Raw genomic sequence first — 24667 nt, forward strand, 5'->3', positions numbered from 1 at the left:
CCCTCTGACCACCATACAAAACCCAAGCCAGTATTCTTTCCCTGCTCTCTCAAGCCATTTTCAGATCTGCTTGGGGGCCACCCCAATCTCCCCAGGAAGCCTCATTATGTGAGTAATAAACTTTTTCATACCCTTGGGGGTGGGGGTGGTGTCATCAGACTCAATATCTGAAACAATTTTTTTTTCTGCCAAGAGTCCACAGCAGTGATCTTAGCAATTTTAAGTCTACTAATCTATGAGCATGTTTATCTTTCCATTTACTTAGATCTTCTTTACTTTTTTTCTACAATGTTTTGCAGTTTTCGAAAGTTTTACAAATCTTTCATTTCCTTTTTTAAATTTATTCCTAAGTATTTGAATTGCTTGCTGCTGTAGCAAATAGAATTGTTTTCTTACATTTCAATTTCTCATTGCTAATGTATAGAAACACAGTTGATTTTTGTCAATTGACTTTATGTCCTGCATTCTTGCTGAACTCATTTAATCACTGTAGTAGTTTTTTGGTGGCATCATTATGATTTTATATACAAGAACATGTACCTGCAGATAAAAATAGTTTTCCTTATTTGTTACAAGTTCATTTTATTTCATTTTCTTGCCTAATTTCCTTGGCTAGAACTTCCAGCACAATGTTACATAGAAGTGATAAAGCAGAAGTCCTTGTCTCGCTCCTGGTCTTACAGGGAGAGCATTTTTCAACATTAAGCATGTGGTTAGCTGTGGGTTTTTCATAAATGCCTTTTATCGTGTTAAAGATGTACCCTTCTATTCCTAGTTTATTGAATGCTTTTATCATGAAGTAGTGTTGGATTTTATCAGATTTTTTCTGTATCTATTGAGATGATCATGTAGGTTTTTTCCTTTGTTTTATTAATGCAGTGTGTTACATTGATTGATTTTCTTGTGTTGAATCACCCTTGAATTCCTGGAATAAATCTCACTTGGTCATAATATATAAGCCTTATAATTCCTATTAGATTCAGTTTGCTAGTATTTTGCTAAGGATTTTATATCTATATTAACAAGGGATATTGGTCTATAGATTTTTTTTTTCCTGTGCAGTCTTTGGTTTTGGTATCAGGGTAATGCTGGCCTCAATGAGTTAGGAAGTTCTATCTCCACTTCTACTTTTTGGAAAGTTTGTGAAGGATTCATGTTAATTCTTCTTTAACTGTTTGGTAGAAATCACCAGTGAAGCCATGGGTCCTGGATTTTTTTTTTTTGGCAAGTTTTAAAATTACTAATTCAGTGTCATGTTATAGATCTATTCAGATTTTCTATTTCTTTTTGGGTCAGTTTCAGTAGCTTGGGTCTTTCTGGAATTTTTCCATTTCATCTAGATTATCCAATTTGTTGGCATACATCAATTCATAGTATTCCCTTATAATCCTTCTTATTTCTATAAGGTCAGTAGCAATGGCCTCTCTTTTATTTCTGATTTTAATTATTTGTGTATTTTTTTTCTTGGTCCATCTGGCTAAAGGTTTGTCATTTTGTTAATCTTTTCAAATAAAAAACTTCTGATTTTCTTAATTTTCTCTATTGTTTTTCTATTCTTGATTTTATTTAACTCTGCTCTAACCTTTATTATTTCCTTTCTTCTGCTACTTTGGGATTTAGTTTTCTTTTGCTAATACATTAGGTTGTAAAGTTAAGCCGTTGAATTGAGATCTTTCTTCTTTTTAAAAAAATTTATTTATTTATTTATATTTTTAAATTTTTGGCTGCATTGGGTCTTCATTGCTGCACGCAGGTTTTCTCTAGTTGCAGTGAGCGGGGGCTACTCTTCATTGCAGTGCATGGGTTTCTCATTGTCGTGGCTTCTCTTGGTGCGGAGCATGGGCTCTAGGCACGCAGGCTTCAGTAGTTGTGGCACATGGGCTCAATAGTTGTGGCACACGGGCTCAGTAGTTGTGGCTCACGGGCTTAGTTGCTCCACGGCATGTGGGATCTTCCTGGACCAGGGCTCTAACTCGTGTCCCCTGCATTGGCAGGTGGATTCTTTTTTGCGGTATGCAGGCCTCTCACTGTTGTGGCCTCTCCCGTTGTGGAGCACAGGCTCCAGATGCGCAGGCTCAGCAGCCATGGCTCACGGGCCCAGCCGCTCCACGGCATGTGGGATCTTCCCAGACCGGGGCATGAACCCGTGTCCCCTGCATCGGCAGGTGGACTCTCAACCACTGCGCCACCAGGGAAGTCCTCTTTCTTCTTTTTTAATGTAAGCATTTATAACTATAAATTTCTCTGTTAGCACTGCTTTCACTGTGTTCCATAAGTTTTGGTATGTTGTGTTTTCATTTTCATTCATTTTTACGTATTGTATGATTTCTCTTGTGATTTCTTCTTTGACCCGTTGGTTGTTTAAGAGTTTGTTGTTTAATTTCCACATATTTGTGAATTTTCCAACTTACTTTCTGTTATTGATTTCTAGCTTTATTCCACTGTGGTTTGAGAAAATATATTATGATTTCAATCTTTTTCAATTTATTGAGACCATTTTGTGGCCTAACATGTGGTCTATCCTGGAGAATGTTTCATGTGCACCTGAGAAGAATATATTTTCTGCTGTTGTTGGGTGGAGTACTACTATGTATAGTAAGTTTGTATTGATAGTATTGTTCAAGTCCTCTATTTCCTTGTTGATCTAAAAGTGGGGTATTGAAATCTCCAACTATTATTGTAGAACTTCCTCCTTCAATTCTGTCAGCTTTTGCTTCATGTAATTTTGGGCTCTGCTTTTAGGTGCATGTGTGTTTATAATTGTCATAATTTATTGATGGATTGACCATTTTATCGTTATAAAATGATAAATGTCCTTCTTTATTTCTAGTAACAATTTATGTCTTAAAGTCTACTTTTTAGACTTTGCTTCCCTGGTGGCGCAGTGGTTGAGAGTCCGCCTGCCAATGCAGGGGACACGGGTTCGTGCCCCGGTCCGGGAAGATCCCACATGCCGAGGAATGGCTGGGCCCGTGAGCCATGGCCGCTGAGCCTGCGCATCCGGAGCCTGTGCCCCACAACGGGAGAGGCCACAACAGTGAGAGGCCCACATACCGCAAAAAAAAAAAAAAGATAGTAACTTGGCTATCTTCCTCACCGTTGTATCTCTGGTGCCTAGAATAGGGCCTGACACATTGTAGGTGCCCCAAATACTTGTTGAGTGAACAGAATGAATGGTAATACCTGTGCTTAACAGGAAGACCTCTCCCAAGTCCTTCCATATAAGGAGAGCTGATGCTGGAGTCCCCTAAGTCTATAGAGGGCCCAGGTCTGCCTTCCCCACCAGCAGAGACTTCATCCCAGTTTGCCTTCGACTGAGTTGCATTTTATCACTTTATTTCATTCATCATTGATCATCCAGCTACAGTTTCCATGGCAACCCTCAACTAAGCAGAATATTCCATCATCCAGGACACTCGCTATCCCACCCTTGTCAGAGCACCCAGTTCACTATCAAGGTGTTTTCCAGCCTCTAGCAAAGGGTAAGGTCTTGGGTGGGGAAACAGAGGCCTTGGGTCTCTTTTAGATGCGAGGCTCAAGGTATAAGAAATTCACAGGATTTCCTGGCTGATTCTTGTTTCTGCTTTTATGTCAGGAAAGCCAAACCTCCAATAGGAGGACCAGCCTGTAGCAGTGGTAAGGAGAGGTGAAATGTTTCACTTTCCCACATCGGGTCAGGAAGTACTTTGGCCCCGTGTTCTGGGTTCAGAGCTTCTCCAGTTGCAGGAAGGAAGTTACCTGGCTCAGCAGGGGTTCAAAGCCCTTATGCAAAGTTTTGCTCCTGGAAGAAGCAGTGCCAGGGAATCAGGTAAGGTAAGCTCAGTGTCTGGCGTGGGTATGAAATAAGGTAATTCCTCAGTGCCTTTCAGGGGGAGATCTGAGTAGCTTCATCATGAAGGAGATTCCAAATAAACTGCTCTCCACCTGACCTCAGCACTTTGGATTCCAAAGACCCCCCCCCAAGCAGGGAACCTGGCCTAATTTCATGTTCAACCCAACACTAATGATTGAGTTCCTGCCAAGTCATAACATACAACATTGAAAATAGACTCCAAGAGCCTCAGTGACCCAGTAATGATCTTGGTTTTACAAGTCACAGCTTCCATTTTGGCCTATCAGGTACACCAAGCCCATAGTACATTTGTGTCATTTGGCCCCAATGACATAGTGTCATTGGCCCCAAGACTGGACTCTGCTCCCTTAGAATAAAAATTTAGACATTGCCACTTGGGAAGGGGACAAACTGAGTTATACTCTGCAGCTACTGAAATAAAGATACAAAAATAGAAAGTGGGGGTGAGGGAGGCATACCTAACATTTGTGGAGATGGGGAAAATATCAACACACCTGCTAGGGCCAGGTGGACACAGAAAGGCGGCACTGGGAGGACACATTGGCCCTAGGTCCCCTCGGAGCCAAAAGCCAGAGGCAGGGGGTGGGTGGAAGGGCCGTCAGAGCCACAGGCCGGCTGGGATCCCAGCTCTGCCCTTTGTCAGCTGTATGATCCCAAAGTGGCTGTTTAATTGTTCCACGTATTCACCTGTGAATTGGGATGAACTCTTTCAGGGGGTCGTGAACAGGATTAAATGAGATTTTAATGCAGAGCACACAGAGTAGATGCTGAACAGGTGTCACACCTGGGACAGGGTGCTGAAGGTCATCTAGCTAAGCCTGATTCCCAGTTGAGATGACAGGGACAGGCTGGGGACAGAGAGGCTGGGAAGAGCCTGCGGGGCATCCCCAGAGGGAGCCTGGAGTTGAGGAGGGAAGGGCGCAGTCCAGCACCACACCCTCCTACAAGTGTCCTCAGCTCCCCTGGGGCCACCCCCTGGGGCCACCCCCTGGGGCTCGGCCCAGTCTAACCAGAGAGGACAACCTCCTGCCGGGGTTTGCAAAGCACCAGCCCTCCCTGCCCTCAGCCCCGGACAAGGAGAAAGCAGACATCAAGGCATCTTCCAGTGCATTTTAATCAAAATTCCATCATCAGAAGGGTTCTTGTAGCATACAGTGTTAGGATGGGCATGTCGACTTGCTCCTACAAATGGAATATCCACAGATTTGCACTTCAAACATGTATGAAAAATAAAATATATAATATTTAGCTGTATAAATTTCCCCACTAATCACGTTATCTTTAAAATAAATTACTACTTCTGTCCAATAAATTAATCAGCCTGGAGTCACTAAAGAGACATCAGCCAAATGACATTCGTTTCCTGAAAACATTCTGGGGGAAATACTGGAGACAGTCAAATGCTTACAGGAATCAACATGAATTAAAACTAGCACGTCCAAACAACAACAACAACAAAAAAACTAGCACGTTCCTCACAGTGGGGCGAGACATCAAAAATGCGAGCCAGCTAACGGCTGCTCTTTTCTGTCGGGAAAAAAAAAAAATCAATTCCCCAAACCACACCGAATGGTTGTAAAAGCTGCAACTGAACTTTTGGCACCAGTGGAGAAAAGACACCTTTCAAAGCCATACCCAACCAGGATTCTGCCAAAGCATGGGTCAGAGGGAGAGGTGACAGAGGCGGAGGGACAGCTGCCATGGCCCTTCTCCGTTCTGAGTTCCCATTCACAGCCCCCTCTCTGGAGCCATGGATGCCCCCTCCACCTTGGAGAAGGCAGGGCATTGTCCGGGCAGCCCGCCTTCCTCAGTAGACTCAAGAGTTCCTGGGACGGAAATATTCACAGCGTAAAGAACATCAAGAGAAAGGCCATTTTGCGGGGAGGGTGGAACGGGGTGGGGGGTGGAACGGGGGGGGTGGTTTGCTGCGTGCTCAGTTGACAGCAGGGTGTACTCAACACACGAGGGACGCGGCCACGCCAGCGGGATGGATGCACAGCCTCTGAAGGGGACGGACAGACGGCGCACACGAGACACCAAGGATCCGAGAGGGTGGGCGGGGCTGGGGTGCGCCAGCATTTACAGGGGTGCTGAACAGGGCTTTAAGGACAAGAGCCCCTTCACAGCAGAAGTCCGAAATCCACCCACCTGCAGCTCAGGGCTTCTTCCCCCTCCCCCAAAACCAACAAAATCTTGGTTAGGAACAAATAAGCTGGTGACAAACGCCTCAGGCTTAGAGATGCCCTGGGAACGGGCTTTGGGGGTCCCGGCGCACTATGGCAGGAGGTTTATACACAGTTCCACCGGGGGAGTAAGGGGAACGGCCCGACCCCCGCCTCCTGGACAGAGGAGCAGGTGGCTACAAGTCAAGGAGACGCTCCTCGCAGGTCTCCACCGGCCACTTTGAAGCCCCTCCAAACACGTCCACGTTGTTGTCCACCCAGGGGATGATGTTGCCCGGCATGTTCGTGGAGCAGTTGGCGATGTTGATGATTTCTTGTGCACGAAGGACGCGGTCCCATATGTTGAACTGGCTGAGCTCCCCCACGAATGCCTGTGTGGCATCGAACCTGCCCCCAACCGTGTCCTGGGAAGGAGGAACAGACTGCATCGGGGCAGGCTCACAGGCAGACACATCTGCTACCTGTCCCAGGGCGTGACCGGCTTCAGGGGAGGTGGGGGGATGCCAGCCTGGGAGGGAGATGGGGACTGGGGCATTTCCCTGACTCCCCAACTCAGATCGCAGCCCGTGACCACTGATTCCTGCCAGTTCCAAAGCTTTAGGCCACGTCAGGCCTGGGAAATGGCGTGACTCAAACTGGCCCATTTTAGGGAGGGGAAACTAAGCAGAGAGATCCTTGCCCAAGGCCCCAGAGCGAGGACTGGACCCGGGTCTCCCGACTCCCAGCCCCTCCCAGGGGCGAAGAAACAGGGTAGTGGGGAGCGGGGAGAGCCAAGGGCCCAGACTCAAAGCCCCCCAGAGGACCTGGAGTCTGTTCCCTCATTTTCCACGTTTTCCAGGAAACCCCAAACACAGACTGAAATGTGAATTCTCATCTGCCCGAGAGCAGACGGCCTCTGCCCCAGATGGCGAGTTTTCTGAGCGCAGTCTCTGAGGCCTGGCCCCATCTCGCCCACAGGTGTTGTTCCCCAGGTGCCCTTGCTGGGGATCAGGGTCGCAACCCTTAGCTGGCAGCTCCTGGAAGATGCCAATACCAGCCAGCGCCCAGCATCTGGAGTCAATGCAGTGGCCGGCAGAGGCCAAACAGCTGGAGAGATGGCCCGGGGTCGCTACCTAACCCTGGGACTCCAGGGTCACTCCTGCTCACCTGTATCGGACAAACTCCATTCTAGAATCTGTCTGAACCCACCACACCAACTTGGCCCCTGCCAGGAAGGGCAGGATGTGTCCCCATCCCCGCTCTCAGCCCCTTAGGCCACAGGATAGCACGGGCTGAGCCGGCAGGGATGCTGGCCATCCAGGCTGGTCGTCGTGCTGCGGTGGCCAGGTCCAGGTCCGGCAGGCAGACAGACAGCTGAGCAGGGCCAGGGGCAGCCCGCAGGCCCGGCCGTGTGCTGCTTGGCCTGCCAGCCGCTCCTCCCGGCACCCCACCTGCACCCACCTGCTCCTGCCCGAGAATCAGCACACCCCCCGGCTTGATGGGGTGCCACGGGGCCAGGTTCTCCCCGGTGCCCAGCTTCTCCCCATCCTGGAAGGCCTCCCACATGCCGTCCCGCGTTGTCCAGGTGACACAGATGTGGTGCCACTTGCCGTCACTGACAAACAGGGGCAGCTGTGCGACCTGTGGGCGGCAACGTGCAGGTGAGGGCCCCCTTGGGGTTCCCAGGAGTCTGACCTGTGGATACGGAGACCCTGGGCCCACTGCTGCTCCCCTTCTATGCTCTCTGGGTAACATGCCCAACCTTGCCCAGCTCAGAGTGACCCTTGGGCTGGAGACACCACGTATGTCACAGACTCTTAAGGGGAAAGGGGCAGCCTGGGTACACACCGTGACCCCAGGGTGACCTGCTTTCAACTGGACACCCTTGGACCTGGGCTTAGTTAAGGGCCTAGGATTCTGTGCAGACCAAGCAAATGTGACAGACGGCTCCCCACCCTGCATACTGGTCCTGAACATCCCTCACTGGAGAATCTAAAGGGAAGTCAGGACTCTACTGGACCAATTTCTTTGGAAAACAGACCAGGCATCTACCCGCTGAAGGCAAAGTCCCAAGTGCCATTGTGGCACTTGGGGATCTGCGTGTATGTGTGTCCTCCTGTGCAGAGCACTTGGGGATCTGCGTGTATGTGTGTCCTCCTGTGCAGAGCACCTTCAATTACGTGTGAGTGTAGGGGGGTGGGGGGATGCACGTAGAGCTGGGGGGAGGGCCTTTCCCACCCACACTGTCTCCTGGCAGTCCTGTGAGTGCTCTACAGACCAGTAGGCCTGTGAAGCACTGTGTTGTTACTGCTGGTGTCCTAGCAACCCGGAGCTCCCTCCCAGGAATGGGCTATTTACACGACATCTAAACTGAGAGGAAAACAAGGCTCTCGGCCTTGCCTCCTCCAAGGGCCTTATTTAGAATAATTAATCCCTAGCTCAAGGATGTGGTCACCACTGGAAAGAGCCCTGAAGGTGGATTCCACAGCATTTCCCACTTCAGTTCCAGCCAGGGCGGGTTTAGTAAAGACAGACAGGGTGGGAGGCCATTGCCTGGTGAGCGCTCTGGGGGCTCAGGCAGCCAGGGGGCTGGTGCAGCCATTCACCACTCAGCTCCAGCAAGAAGGGTGTGAGGATGCAGTTCGGGTGACGTGGAGCCTGACTTAAGTTTAGGTGAGGCTGTTGGAGGGTCCCGCAGATGCTCAGAGCTGATCTCTTGAGGAGACCGCGTTACTGAATGTCGAAATAAGCCAGTCCGTCAGAAAGGGGACATTTACTCTGTAAAAGGCAGGACTACAGGGATGGGGACAGATGGGTGGTTGCCATGGGCTGCGGTAGGAGCAGGAGGTGACTACAAAGGGGAATGAGGAAATTTGGAGGATGATGAAACTGTTCTAGATTTTAATTGTGGTGGATACAATAATTGTATGCATTGTTAAAACTGGTTGAACTATACACTAAAAAGTGTAAATTTTATTGTATATAAATATATTTCAAGCCCCCCCCCACTAAAAGATGTGCTCATGAGAAATATCACACACTCATACACAAACACACACACACACACACACACACACACACACACAAATACACACCCTCGCCTAACTGGTGCAGCCCCGGGGAACAGCCCTCACTGACCCGGCCCGAGGGTCCGTGACAATTCAGGCTAGCACGCAGAGACCCAGCTCATTCTGTTCCTTCTGTGGCCTCTATGCCTGGACCCTCTGCTGCTTCCTGGCGGGATTCACAGCTTGGATCTCCACAAGCTGCAGCTGCCTGCCCCCTGCCCCCTACCCAGCCACCTGCCCAGAGTGGGACTGTGAGGAGGACAGCCCCGTGGCCAGACACCAGGCTCCCTGCAACATCCCAACCTCAGTGGCCGCCAGGATTGGGGGGTGGCCGTCCCAGCAGGCCTCACCTTGTCGTTGATGAGCAGCTCAATGGGGTTGTTGCCCCACTCTATCAGCACGATCTCATTGGCCTGCCCGGGCACCGCGTAAGAGAACGGGGTGCCGATGCCCGGCGAGGCGCTGGACCGCAGCCACAGGCAGATGGTGAAGGCGTACAGCTCGGGCAGCGTCTTCTTGACCTTGCCGTACAGGTAGTTCGTGCGGAGGGGGAGGGACACTTTGAAGGCATCAGGCGACTTGAAAGCACTGTTGCCTGGGGCGAGGGAGAGAGGGGCAGCAGCATGTGAGCCCCCTCTCAACCACAACCCAGAGCGGCAGCCCACCTGGACCCCCGCCCGGCCTACCGGCGGGTCCCCCAAGCAACGGAGCACCTGCTACTGACCGGCTGCTGTTCAGTGCTGAAGCTCCAGTGGGAAACAGGCATATCCTCACTCTTGGAAGCTCAAGGAAGTGTGTAGGGGCAAGCCGGATTTAACTTTCTGGTTAAATTAAGCCAGAAACCCTGTTCCCTCCACTGTTTGCTTGAACTCCCGGCCCCTTCAGCAGGGCTGGGTCAGGGGCCTGTGGGCTTGGAGGCAGGACATCTTACAGGAACCCAGGCGCTCCAAAGACACTTGTCCCCCCATGAGTCCATGTCACTTCTCCCCCAGAAGAACCACCACCGCCCGAGGCGACGGAGCCAGGCACCCGTGACCCGACACAACTTAACTCAGAAGGGGCTTTTGGACTAAATCCCTGGTGTGAATTGCTTTGCTCATGATCTGCCCTGCTCTCCTCAAGAGGACACCAAGTTGATGGACCGTCTCCTGCAGTCTGGAAGCAATGGGAGGCGGGGCAATGCAGAGGCTCCCTCTCCACAGAGGCTACCCACCGGCCCGGGGTCTTGACCCTCGAGGCCTGCCTGGGGCCGTCCCCATGTAAATGGCACGTCCCAGACCTTTTGAAAAGAGTGATACTCTTAAACAGGCCTAAGTCATTTTCAGTACAGTTTTGATTTAAGCTCAAAATTAATGGCAGCATCATAAATAAACACGCAAGAAGACAAGCCCCTGCCCGGTTATCACAGATCTCAGAGTTTGCAGGGGACTGGTGACTCTGGGAGCTGTCACAGTAAAAGCTTCCCTCTTATTTGGGGACCAGGCGCTGCCAGGGAAGGAACCTAAATGCCTTTCATTCATTCAACAAGTATTTATTAAGCACACACAAGGGGCCAGATGGTCCCCATCTCTGTCAAAGACAGGCAGGCTCTCCCGGCCTGGAACCAAACTGCCCATGTCACCGGTGGACTAAATCTGTCCCTTTCTTGGCCCCCTCTGTAGAACAGGACCCAGAGTGGATGAACTTTCTCCATCACGATCCCCCAAACTCATTTTCTGCCACAGTGAGGAACACGTGAGAGAAGCTCTTCGGTGCCACGGTTCACACCTACCGAAGGACCTTCTGCAAAGGAAGGCAGCAGGGCCCAGTGTCACCCTTCCAACCTCTCCGGAACAGGCAGCATAGAAATACTAGAATCTGGGCTTCATACGTAGCATTTACTTCTATCTGCTGGTTGTGCAGTCTTGCCTCATCCATCCTGACCTCCCAAGGCCGTGGAGCACCCGGCGAGGGCTGGGAAGACCCTGTTGCCTGGGGAAGCCGAGGATGCGGCCAGGCTAGAGGTTAGGCTGGCACGGGCCCCACATGAGGCTGAAGCAGAGCTAAGAGAGAGAACCAGAAAGCCCCAACTCCCCGATTTGGCAGGTTGCACAGTGGGGGCACCACGGGACTTACCCCAGGTCACGCAGCCTGTGAGTGACAGAACCAGGAACAGAAGTCCCGCTTCCCGCTACGCGCAGCTGCGAGTACTTAATCTGCAAACGCTCGTGTTTTCACGAGATGTGATTATCTAATAGAGAGAAATTGCTTCTCTCCTGGCAGGTGGGCAGGCTTGCTGACTTAATAAGGCTCGGTGTCAGTAATATCGTTAGCTCGGTGATAACAGAGGTTTCATCAGAGCTGGGAGAGCCGAGGGGTGGGCATACCTCGAAAGCCGGTGCCCTCTATTTACATAAAACAGCTTGGAGGTTCAGAGGAAACTCAGTTAAAACCAATTAAGGAATTAAAAGCCCTGACCAATAAATCAGAGACTGCAGGTGGCAGACAAGCTAAGGAGGGGGGTGGCTTGAGACCAAAGAGACAAGGCTTCCAACGTTTACTTCAACTCCGAGCTTGGCTCTCCCTCGCCGGCGGACCCGGGGTCTGGAGGCAGCCACAGATGAGGAGGTCTCACAATAAAGAAAATGAGCACCCGTGGGACCTGGGTGGCAGGGGCACACACAGGGTTGGATGCACACCACTGGGCTGGGAGGAGCCTCCCGCCCAGCATGGCCAGAGCTCACATGCCCCTCCAGGTTGCAGCCTTCATGACTCTGGTCCTCGGGGGTCACCACTAACCTCAACCCCAGCTCTGCAATCTGCCAGCCACGTGAATGCAGGCATCGCTTAGCTCTGACTCAGTCCCTCGTCTAACTAGATCCCATCTCACTGGGTTGCTGCAGGGGTTACAGAGGATAGAGAATGTGGAGCTCAGAGGCCAGCGTCTGGTGCAGAACAGGCACTTAACACGCAGGGGACGATGCGGCGAAGGCCAGAGCACCCCAAAGCCCCCACTTTGCATATGGTGGAGGTCTCTCTCCTCTGGGCTCAGCAGGATGCTTCTAAGGAACACAGTGTATATTCTACTCATGGTATATTTGGGGCCTGGGAGTTTACACATCCCTTCACACTTGTCTCTACATGACAGACATAAACTCAGAACTGCCCAGAAGGCTAATCGGTCAGCAGATGATAATTTTCCTCCAAGACTCATCCCACGGCTGGGTGGAGCAAACAGGATTCGAGAATTCTCGTGGTGGGGTCAAAAGGCAGAGGACAGCAAAGGCTGAGCTGCTGCCCAGTGCCAGGGCCTGCGGGCTCTGCAAGAATGGCCAGCCAGGGGACTTAATGTCGTGCAGTCCAGCTCTAGTTCGAACACGGACTTCCCCTCCGGGCCAGGTGAGCTCTGAGGGCTTTCCGTAGCACCAAAGAGCATGGGTACAGGAATCAGGCTGGCTGGGGTGAGCCCTGACTGTTGCTTTCTGGCTGTGAACAGGCAGGCTAAGGATGGGAGGGAGAGTCAAAAAGTGGCATCTCCTGGGTGGCCCAAGCCATGATGAAGAACCTTAGAGGAAGCCACGTGAAACTCACAACCTCCCTGGAGTCACAGAATAAAACGGGGAGGGGCGGGATTATGTGACTGCGGCTGCTCACCAGCTGGTCCCCTCTCCCCACATGACACGTCTGGCTGGGAACCTCGGAGCACTTTTCTGGTCTATGAAATGGGTATAACAGGAATCCTGTCTCCACGCTCTAACTCAGTGGACTTCTACTAACCCACCTCCTTGTAGCCACGCGGCTGCCATGCCAAGCGAGGTATACAGCCACCAAGGTCTCTGGCAAAGCTCTCCCCTCATTCTACAGCCAACCCTGCTTCAAGCTGCTGAGTAACTGCAGTGTCCCTGCTCCCCCAGCCTGCAGGTTCCAGGTCGCATGAGGGCGAGGCTGGGCAAGGGAACCCGAGTCACCCTCCCCTGGCCCTGACGCTGCCTTCCTCTCCTCCTGTCCTGTGACAGAGGCCTGAGCTGCAGTTGCTTTGCCTCCGGGGAAGGCTCTTGAGACCTAATGAGCTTCCTGAGGTCACCCAGCAATGGAGGTGAGGCAGAGAGGACTTTTTTTTTAACTCAAGAATCCAAGTGTAGTAATAAGAGGAAGGAAGGAAGGACAGACTTTTCTGGAGGGAGAGAACAGGAGAGGGATGAAGGAGACCTGGGACTTCTGGGATGCTGCTGTAAAAGCGACTAAATCAAATGAAACAGAAACACCATCCCCTTGGGTGACTCCATCTGGCCCTGCGGAGCCGACGTCGCTGAAGGAGTAAGTGGACATTCTGCCATTGGACATTCACCTACCCATTCATAAAACTGAGTCATGAGAAATTGCCCTTGTCAGCTTAGTGTATCTGAAAAGACTACAATCTTATATCCACTACCAGCAGACCTAAAACTTCACACCCCGTGCAATCTGAATGATCTAGGGCCCTTGATCCCTCAAGGATCCCTCCCCTTCCTGTCTGTGGAAGAAACTTACCCACCAGAAAGTGAGCAGAGAAGAGAAAGATACTCAGAATCTGCTGCAGGGGCTAGTTAAGAAGGGACTGAAATGGCCACCTGGCAGGAGGTCAGGGATTAGGTTGTTTGTCCGAGCTGATCCTGAGCGTCTTGCTTTTCCACGGACGATGCCAGTGGGGCTGGGGGCAGGGTTAATTCCGGAAATGGCCGTTATCAGTCACCCTCATTGTCTGCTTCCTGTTCACGCATGCTGTGCGAGTTTGGATTCGCACAGTGGGAATAATACAAATGCAAAGCGGTCAGTAATGTCTCACCCTAGAAAGACATTAATGACAAGCTCTTCTTTGGAGACCTAGCAATGCAGTTTGAATTCATCAGCTATAACTGGGCAAGGAGGAAATTGGGCTAGCACAAACACTTCTTGCTGCGACTACATAAGTACAACCAATCAGGTACAATGGTCTCTAACTTGGCTAAAAGAAAAGTCACCTGGCTGGTCACAACTGACCCAGCTGGATTTCGGGACATGTTTTCCTAACCAGAACCTAGTCCTGTTTATGAGCACTATTTTGCTATTACAATTGGCTGAGGAATCGTTTCCAGAATCTTCAGAGCTATAGTACATCTGTTAAGTCAGATATTCCTCTAATTTATCACGCAATAAAAGGAATATGAGTGAGTCTAACTACAGACTATAAAACAACAACAACAAAAAACAGCCACGAACCATGTGGTGCCACAATCACCGCTGACAACAGGGGTCTGAGCACAAGTGATGAAAACCAGGCCACTCCCATCAGCCATCAGCCCCTTCCATCCCCACCATCTCTGACAAGTGCCAACAAGGCCAAGTCGGCCCACCTGTGGGGGAGAAACCCCAACCCTGTGCACCATGAGATGACTCAGGTTGAAAAAGCAACACTTCATCTGAGAAGTGAGAGGCAGAAGGGAGAGGTGGATTGTTGATTGGATGGTAAGGAGTCAGGTGGTTTTCTGCACCCAGGACTGAAGGTTCAGAGGTGATGAGAGAGCAGCCTCAGAGCCGAGCAAACTCGGGAGCAGAGCCACTGCCCCGAGAGTCAGCAGGCAGGGGTCTGGGAGTGGCCTCGTCTGTCAATGGCCAAGAGGGCTGTGCTGCTGACCCCTCCCGGCCTGCCCTCCCTTACTTTGAGCCCCACTTCCAAGCCAAGAAGGGGCAGCCAAGAAGGAAGACAGTGGGCTGGGGGGCCGGATGGATGTCAGCCAAGGGGCCACAGAGACACTGGTGACGCACTCACCTCGCTCCAGCTCGGTCACCCTCTGCAGCAGCGAGTTCAGGGCGCTCTCGGTCTTCTGGCGGTGAGCTGAGGTCTCGTTGTGGAGCAGGGACTTCTCGTCCTCCAGCTCGGCCACCTTGCTCAGCAGCTGCCTCTCCAGCTCCCCCAGCCGCCGCTGGAGCACCTCCCGAAAGTCGCCGGGCAGCGCTGTGCTGGACACGTTCACTCGGAGCTGGTGCTTTTGGTGGGGGAGGAGTGGACGCAAGCGGGAGAAGTATTAAGGCCAGTTAAAAAGAAACTGTGAGATGTAGCTCTAATGCCCCCCCCCCCCACAGGGAGAAGCTTCCAAAGTGGGAGTATTCAATCGTGCCAGTGGCAGGAAAGGGAGCATTTCACTGATGCTGTTTTTTTTTTTTTTTTTTTGGTTGGGGGTATGGAAAGGATTTCATAGTCAGACAAAACTTGCTCTGCTGCGATATTTGAAACTCAGGAATCTCATTTCCCCTCTGAGAAAGCTGTTTTTCTTCTTTTACTAAAAGGTCAAAAATTTAACCAACATCTGTCATTCTCAAGTAAAGACCAAAATACAGCTAGGATTAAAAGAGAGAGAAAGAGTTAATCAAATGGTCCTCAAAACTGATGAACTTTCATCTAACCCCCCCAAGCTCCAGTATGGCACAAAGGTGCGTGACTAGGGTTGCAGGGATGTTACTGGAAAATGAGAACTCTAAAGCGTGACTACTCTGAATTCCAGAAATCTTTGCTTTTATTTCTTTCACTCCTCTACCATTTTGCTGGCTCTGAAGGCAGCCAGCCACTGTCTAGCCATGAGTCCTTGGCAAGCTATTTACCCCCTCTCTCTAAGTGCTCCAAATTTTAAATGCAGATTATAGGATCTGCCTCACGGGGTTGTCGCACGGGTTAAAATTAGATAATACTCCTGGCGCATATTTAGTGTTCCAGAAATGTTAGCTGTTATTAATCATAATGAATTGAAGGATATACAGATGCTGGAAATACTGTATTTAGCCATCATGCCACGGGAAACTCTCAAGTAATTTTGCAATAATTACCACCTGTAATTGAAACCTGGTTTTGCGAAGTAGTATTTTGGTAAACGTGTATAACAGAAACATCCACACTGCTTAAACAGGGTGGAAAGTAAAGATAGAAATTAAATGAACATTTCTCTCTCAAAGTTCCAAACTGCATACGCCTTCCAAGAGAGAAGGGAATAAGGTCCCTTCCCCCAAAGCAATCGGGAAGGGCACCTTAGATCCGCGCAATTTGGGGACAGTGGCTTTGAAGTTAACCAGGTTTCCTCCAAGGCGCGTCTAGTATGGCCGGTGACTGGCCCGCGCTCGCCTCCCGCCGAGACCCTCGGACCTCCACCTGCTCTCGTCCAGCCCAACTTGATTTATGAAAGGAAACACCGGACGCCCAGGGCTGCTGACCTCACGCGGCAGCCTCACGTCACCCGACAGAAGCTTCACGAGCGCGTCCTGCTAGGGGAGACTCGGAGATTTGCAAAGAGAGAGAGGAGGCCATCCGCGTTCGCCAGCCCGGACCTTGGGAAGTGAATGGCCGCACAGCTGGCAGTCCTGGCGCGCGGGGCGATTTAACTCTTCCCTTCCAGTAAGGAGGTGGGGAGGAGGGATGCGAGCCAAGCAAGTAAGTTCCAGAGCAGGACCGTGAACGCCCCTGACCCCGAACCCAGCTCGCCCTGCTTCTGAGCGCGTCCGGGCGGCCGTGTTCCGCACAACCTGGTGGCAGGACCATGCGCCCCTCCTCTGCCCTGAGCCTCGGGGACGTTCCCCCAGGGACCCCTCGCCCTGCTACCTCGAGGCTCTCCAGGCGGTCCTTGAGGGTCTGCAGAGAGCGGCTGAGCTGCTCCACGACGTGACCAGGGTCCCGCGGCAGGTCGCCCATGGTGTCCTTGCCCGAGGCCGCCCGGCCCGGCGCCTTGCCCCCCGCAAGCCCCTCGCAGCGCCCCAGCTTGGCCGTGAGCTCGCGAATGGCCTCACGTTGCGAGCCCAGCGTCTCCTTCTGCTGCACGACGGTCTCACGCAGCTGCAGCACCGCGGCCCGCAGCTCCTCCTCGGGGCTCAGCGCGCCGCCCTGCATGGGCATCGCGGGCAGTGGGCAGCCGGCGCGCGCCGCCTCCGGGGGCAAAGCAGTGCACACGAAGCGGTTGCCGGGCGCCAGGCCGTCTTGGGCCCCGGCAGCCACGGCGAGCGCCACGCCAGCGGCCAGCAGCGCCAGCATCCCGCCGCTGCCGCGCTCACTCCAGCATCCGCGGGCGGGCGGGCAGGCTAGCGGGCTAGCGGGCGCCGTCGGGGCGGGCGGCGGGGCGCCTGCGCGGAGGGCTGCGGCAGGGCGCGCCGCTCGAGGGCAGCGGGAGCGCGGGAGCCCGCGGAGCCGCCAGCCGTCGTACGGCTCTTTCGCTCTGCCTGGCTCCGCGCTCTGGCCAGGCCGGGCCGGAGCGCCCTTTCTTAAGCTGGAAGGGAGGTGGGGGCGCCCAGCGCATGGGGAGCGGCGCCGCGAGCTCTGATTGGCTTGGCCTGGTTTACGTCACGCACGGGGCGGGGCGGGGGCGCCTACTCGCGGAGCGGCGGAGCGGCGGAGCGGCGGACCTGGGGGTGGGCGTGTGGGCCCGAGCTGAGGGCGCGAGCTTGGGACCCCGGGTCCCCCAGAACTGGGGAGCTGAGGTAAAAAAGGCTCTGGGTGCCTTCGGGAGGCTCGACCAGCGTGTCCAGGCGCCCCTCGGACCCACCTGAGGACGCGGGCGTCGCGGGCTGTGGAGAAGCCAAGAGCCCACTGGTGCCCCGGCGGCCCCTGGGGCGGCTCTGGGCTGCGGGCGCGGCGCCAGGCCTCGTTCCGCGGTCGCCGCAGCCCCGGGGCGGGGGCGACCCCCATTTCACAAGTGGAGAAAGTGAGGAGGCGCCCGAGCGGGACTCGAACCGTGGGCTGCCGTCGCCCCCCGCCCGCGGCCCCCTCACTCAGAAGGCGGGAAAGAGACGCACGACGGCCGCCTCCGGGACGCCCGCAGCGGCCTCGTCCCCGTCCCCGTCCCGGAAAGAATTCTCAGGTCTGCGGGGACCAGAAACAGGCTCCAGACGCAGGAGGAGTCGCCCGCGCACCCTCGGGCCACGTTGCCTCCAGCTAGGGGAGTGCAGTGGGCCGGAGTCTCGAGGCCACGCGCAGGGCTCTCCCGTGCGGGTCCGGCGACAGCCCACCGGGTGGTGACCTTATGCAGCAAGGCCTGGGCTGGATGGGCCTTGATCCCGACCGCAGTCGCGTTGAGATGGCGCCATGTGGTGAAACCGTGCGTCACCCTTGTGAATGGGCTGCCCACCGTGTCCAGTTTACCCATTAGAAACCACTGTCCTCAGATTCTTGGAGGGTACATCGACGGACAGGAACCCCCAAAGGCAGGAGCAAATTTGTTTCAGAATCTGGGCTGTGGTTTACAAACAAGTTCAGAGAGATTTTGGTGCAAAGCTACAGACGGAACTGGTTTACTGCACATTATAAGTGGAAATCTTTATTTTTTTCTGTTTTTAAGGAATCCTGTGGCAAGGTCATTAATCATATTATCCATTATACGAGAAACAAATGGATTTGTCACTTATACACAGAAGCTGAGGTTGATTCTAAAAACAAACTGTATCAAAGTAAATGAAATTATTATGATAATATGAAATAGACTGCAGTGATTAATCTCCAGAAACCGAATTTTGACCTGCTGTGCACTTCGAACAATAGCTTCCATTATGTAAATAGCTGTGGGGTTTTCAAGGATAATGTTGCTAAATTACAAGAAAAAGTTCTATACATGAAACTCTCTTCATGCATAAACATTAGAGACAGGAAATCTGGTCTCCACAGCACTCAAGGCAGAGGACAGTGGAAGCCATGATGGTTCAGGTAAGAATATTCACTATAGTAGAGAAGGTGTGGAGTGGGGGTTGTGTGGCTAATGGGCTAATGTCTCTGCTGGTCTGCACCACCCGGAGGTATCAGTTTCAGGCTGTAAGTATGACCTTGAATAGACTCGTTCCTCCTACATCCTTCTTACTTCAACTCTTTGGAAACTCCCCAAGTTCAAATGAGCCCTCATATACACAAACTGCAATAATGAAGTAACAAGGTTGCAAAGCACTTTGTAAAATGTCACATTTTAGATTATTCCACAGTGCTCTGCATCCAGACGTGTTGAGAATTACCCAGATAAGGATTTGACTTTTCAATTTTCTCTCAGAGGTCCAATGTTTTTTTTAACGCATAGACCTGGGTGGATCTCAATTGGATGTGACAATTAGGGCAGTATGCCTATATTTTCCCATATATCCTTTCTTGGCATAGACTGATAGATTCATATTTACAGCTTGAAATAGAGGCTTGTTCCTTTAATAATTAAATAAATCAAGTGTATTTCCAGAATTCTAATTTCCTCCTGAATAAAGAAAACAGTGTACAAGAAGACATAGAAATAACAAAGCATATATCCCAAAATATTTACTCGTAAATTTCTCGAAAGATTTCCGGTATGAGAAGTGATCAGTGAAACTGCCAAAGCCCAGATGGAATGACCCAGGCATTTAAGACGTTATTTTCTTTGGAGGCAGTATAATTAGAGGGTTTAGTTAACAGGGTATATGCTATTTAGGACTTTGTTTTGTCTTCCTGGTGCAGTGGAAAGTCTGCTGGCTTAGGAAGGAGTCCTCATACCAACTCTGTCACTAGCTAAATGGTTTGGGGGCAAGTCATTTCTCCTCTCTGGACATCAGTTCCCTTGTGTATAAGATAAGGGGATGAGACTAGACTCTCCGAAGGCCCTTCTGATGATGCTCAAGAGCTGGTAGTTTGAGAAAGCATCACTGTTCGGTGTGATGAATGTCCCAGAGCCTTGTCATTTCTGTTTGTGTTGTGAACCACCTGTAGCCAAGGGTGACTATGGGAAGCCAGGGTGCTTGTGATACAGCAGGTAACCCTTCTCACAGGGAGAGGCCATAGCTGGGGTTGAAATCCGCCCTTGGCGGCATGGAGGTTTGCCCTTGATTTACTGACAGCACAGCAACCTCGTCTACCTGAAGGATCCTGCATCTCTGACTCAGGCTACCCATGAATATGGTTGCATGAGTGGCAGAGACCAGGGCCCACAGAATCTCCTTCACTTGAAAAGTCATGCAGATCTGTAGCAGTGAATCAGCTCCACCTAATCTCTTAGTGTAATTTATGCTGCAGCATAGTAGCCACCCACTCATTCACTATGTCTCCTGGCTCCCAGGTTAGCTGAGAGCCCACTATGCACTTAAACCGTGTGCTGGGAATCCTGATGAGCTCATTCCACCTCCATTTTATTGCCCCATCTGTTTGGTTCTCTTGTTCTTCTCACATGCATTTTTATCTTGGTCTTCTGGGAAATGTGCTAATTTCCACCATGGTGTCAGAGGATCCATCTTATACTTTTTTACATTTCCTTCTCTCTTTCTCAGTGCCACTTGGGAAGTCAAGAATGGGGGTTTGAGCTCAATAACAGAATCCAAGGACAACTTCCTGCAAACATGACTCAGGAACTGTCCTCTGTTCTGAATTTCAGTCGTGTGGGGGGGAACTAAGAGTGTGTGGTTGGTGGTGTTTTTGTCTTTTTGTTTTTTTAATGTACGATTCAGTGCATATACAACAAAATTTGGAGGCTCCAGAGACTCCTAACTAATAATCTTTTATGCTTAAAATACTAAGACCCCCCTCAAGAGTGGATTTTTCACTAGAATGAACTGCATGATAGAGTAGAAAGTGCTTGAGCTTTGGAGTCAGACAGCTCTTGTTTCAATTCTAGTTTTATAACTTGCCATTTGACCTTGAGAGGATAGCTTAACCTCTCTGAGCCTCAGTTTTCTCATCTCTAACTTCAAAGCTAAATTTACTACAAAATTTTGTCTGGCTTGAGTGAGATAATGTATGTGAACATGTTTGGCATATAGCAGGTGCACAATAGGTCCTAATTGTCCTTTTCTTCCCTCTTTAACCACTGAATTCAGAGATGAATTATATACATTTTTTAAAAACAAACTTAAAAATTTTCCTTTGTTTTCTATGACATCAAGTTGAAATGAAACAGGCAAGAAAGGATTCTTGAGAAAGAACAGGTCAGCCTCTTTGGAGGAAAGGAAGGGATGAGAACTTAAGGAAAATTTATTGGTGTCTCAGCAAGAGAATGTTATCCTACTTTGTGTTGTTTTTTTAAGATAAAGCATTGTATTTATTAACTTTAATCAGAGAATTCAGTCAAAATGAACTGTTTTACATCTACACTAACTTAAAATCTCTAGACTGTGTGCCTGGACCCAACTAAAAGATTTATAGTCCTTAACATTTCAGTGATTCTGAGTTTGTATTGCCAAGGGATCCCAATAGATATAAGGCCACTAAATAAAGCAAATGTTCTCTCTTCAGTGCATCTGGGTTCTTCTCAAATAACATATTTCTGGTTTAATTTTGGAAGCATGTGGTATGAGACATTGAGTTTCAGGAAGTGTTCCTGTACTAGTGTACGATCACATGTGGCTGGAAAACCATGATTTGGGGGGATTGATTATTAATATTACCCAACTGATTTCAGCAAACAAAAAAGGGGCTTTTGGTGGCATTCTCTGATTTCAAGCAGTAGAACAAGATACTGGATAAACTGAGGATAATGTCTTAGCTCAGTTTTTAAAAGTAAAGGATAGTAGACTGGGGATGGGATGAGCTGAAGGAAGGGACCTCATCAACTTGGTTTTCTTGGAGGAAATACTCTTAGAATGTAGTCTCAATTTCTCTATATTAGGAAACACTTAGAAAGCGCTTCAGTTTTACACAAGTTACAAGCAGTAAAACTGACATATATCTGTAACTCAATATCTTCGTGTGGTTTAGGCACACAGGTAGCTTGCTTCAATCTCTGAAAGTGAGATTGAAGGAGATTTTATACAATTTTGAAGACTGGGAAATAGTTTAAGAAAGGTCAAAATGTCATATGGACACTTAACAGCAGGGCCAAGCTGGAACTCAGGTTCTCTGGTTCCCAGTCAAGAGCCCTTTTCTCTGTACCACTCCCTAGCTTACTCATTAACCCTTTAAAATGCTTGGCTTCCTCAGAAACAGCTTCCTTAAAAATTAATAATTTGCCATACCAGATCCAATGACCATTTTCATATATTTCTCCTGGAACTTAAAGCATTCAACATTGTTGGCTAAGTCCTTTTTAAATTAAAACTTTCCATTATTTGTTTCTATGATATTGTATTCTTCTGATTTTCTTCTTGCTTTGGGAGAATTTTTTCTTTCTTTCCTTGATCTTCTTTCATTACCTGAACATGTGTCTAAAGTTGAGCTGTCATAATTCTCTCCCTTCAGTATACTCTCTACTGTGCTTTTAGTTCTGATCTCTATGTTAGTGGCTCTTTCCCTGATCCATACAGAGCTCCAGAATATGATAAACCAATTGCATGCTGGACACCTCAAGGATATGCTACCAACACTTCTAACTCAATATGTCCTCAACTAAATGAATTGTTCTCTTCCCCATTCCTCTTTTCTTCATCCTGTATCCCCTATTTCTGATATATTAATGTTTCCCAACTCATTCAAATTTAAAACTCTGTAGTCTCCTCTTCCACCCTCCAAATCCATTCAAATTCTAGTCAGTTTCTAAGTTCTAATTCTATTTTTACAATATGTCAACTCTCTCTTCACTGATACAACCTCATTACTTTTATTCTAAACTATACCATTACCTCCTAACTAAACTCTGCAACTCTGCCACCTCCCTTTCAACTTACATTCTATTGCCAGATCCATTTTCCTGAAGCACAACTCTAAATCATTTAACTCTTCTGCTCAGAAAACTCAGTATTTCCCTATGCATGTTTGTAAACTCTTTAGTCTCCATCATCTGCCTCCCAATCTACTGTTCAACTCTACTTTTCTTTATAAGACTTTAAAAAATTAATTAATTAATTTTAATTTTTGGCTGCGTTGGGTCTTCGTTGCCACACACAGCCTTTCTCTAGTTGCAGCTAGCGGTTCTTTGTTGCGGTGCACGGGCCTCTCATTGCGGTGGCTTCCCTTGTTGCGGAGCACGGGCTCTAGGCACGCGGGCTCAGTAGCTGTGGCGCACGGGCTTAGTTGCTCCGTGGCATGTGGGATCTTCCCGGATCAGGGCTCGAACCTGTTTCCCCTGCATTAGGAGGCAGATTCTTAACCACTGCGCCACCAGGGAAGTCCCTCAACCCCATTTTCTGCTACATCTCTTAATCTACCCTTCCTTCCAGTCAAGGTAAACTGTTTTTCACACATGACCCACACTTTCCATCCTTCAGATTTGGAGTTCATGTTGTTTCCTACATCTGTACTGACCTTCCTACCAATTCTGGAACCATAAAACTCATTCATCCTTCACAGCTCTGCCATACGTGTTTCCTTCTCCACAAAGTTTACATGATTTCACTCAGTCTAAAGTGACATTATAAAGGACAGTAGTTTGTCTTTGCATTCTTTATTTCTCTTACTACTTCAGCCTCTATTATAATTACCTTCTCTACTGGACTGTGAGCTCCTTAAGGGCCACATCTAGGTCTGATGTACTCTCTCTTTTCAATAAATATCTTGTTGGATATCTTTGTGCACAACAATAATAGTGCTATGGAAGAGAAACAAAGACGATTTTGCTCAGTACATGATCTGTGTTTTTGCAGGAAGAAAGTCACTGTGTAAGAATGGCAGGGAACATTTTCAGGGAGAAGTTGAGAATTAGCCCTTGAAAAGGATAATGAAAGGCATAGAAGATAGGAGGTGTGGGGCATCTAAAGGAGCAGGCAAGAGAAGGGAAGGTTAAAACCACTGGGAAGAAAACAAGAGATGTAGTTATTAATCTCTGACTTTTAGTCCTCTGTTCCAAGTCTGTTCTCTGTTTCCAAGGATACCTTAAGACAAATTTATCTTATTTCCAGTAGCTATCACTCACCTAGCATCCATAAGGAAAGACAGGGTCGTTATTTTGGCCAGGTGACCACAATAGCTACTTTCAAGAATGAACAAAGTGTGAGTAGTAACAATGTTCAGTTTTTAACTGAGCAAAAGAAAGACTTTGTGTCTGAAATGTCTACACATTCCAGACTTTCTGAAATTCTCCCATCTGGATACCCAGATGGAAGTGTCACAGAAATGGTGGGGGGAGGGTTAGCGACTTTTTTTTCTTCTGGGGGTTAATGTGAAATTACAAAAGAATGAAACTCTATCCTAGCACTGTCAGAGGTTCTGAGCCCTAAGAGCAATTGAAGTTCGAGGGTCAGAGAAAAAATAAGTTCTGCAATGACGTTTATTCTCAACACTTTAGGTTCAGTACATCCTTGAGCTTCGTGCTAAAATTTTTATTGGCTCTTTCATCTCAGCTGAATCAGTTATTCCCCCTAGAATCCTGATGTTCATACCTGGGACAGCCTCTTCCTTCGCTGAAAAAAAGGTGCAAAGAGACTGCATATTTTAGATTGCTAATCAGAGAGGAATTGCACTATTACCAGCTTCCATCAGGAAAGTATGCTCGTGTGTGTTCCAGATGTCCCATTGCCATCTCCACTCAGCCCTAGACCACACGAAGCGAATTAAACCCTTCATGTACATCGCCGCTTTTGTTGCAGAGATGGCAGCTTATTCCACCCAGACTCTTTCTTCTTTTGCTCTGTGATTCAGTCCAGCTAATGAACAGCCCTTCTGGGTGGAAGGGGATAGAGGACATTTCCCTGAAACTTAAGCAACCTAAATAAATGAATTCTCCAAGCAATTCTTTTTCCTC

General features: G+C 49.6%; 1 protein-coding gene across 1 annotated transcript; it reads right to left on the reverse strand.

Moving 5' to 3' along the window:
* Window positions 1-4948: 4948 nt before the first annotated feature.
* Window positions 4949-17281, reverse strand: NPTX2 (neuronal pentraxin 2). Its single transcript, XM_004268924.3, has 5 exons — window positions 16669-17281; window positions 14851-15067; window positions 9434-9678; window positions 7477-7656; window positions 4949-6440 (listed from the first exon to the last, which is right to left on the reverse strand). Exons 1-5 carry the CDS (start codon window positions 17092-17094, stop codon window positions 6213-6215), a joined length of 1296 nt encoding a protein of 431 aa, XP_004268972.2. The 5' UTR covers window positions 17095-17281; the 3' UTR covers window positions 4949-6212.
* Between the last annotated feature and the right edge of the window lie 7386 nt (window positions 17282-24667).

Source organism: Orcinus orca, chromosome 16, assembly GCF_937001465.1.
Source record: "Orcinus orca chromosome 16, mOrcOrc1.1, whole genome shotgun sequence".
NCBI lineage: Eukaryota > Metazoa > Chordata > Mammalia > Artiodactyla > Delphinidae > Orcinus > Orcinus orca.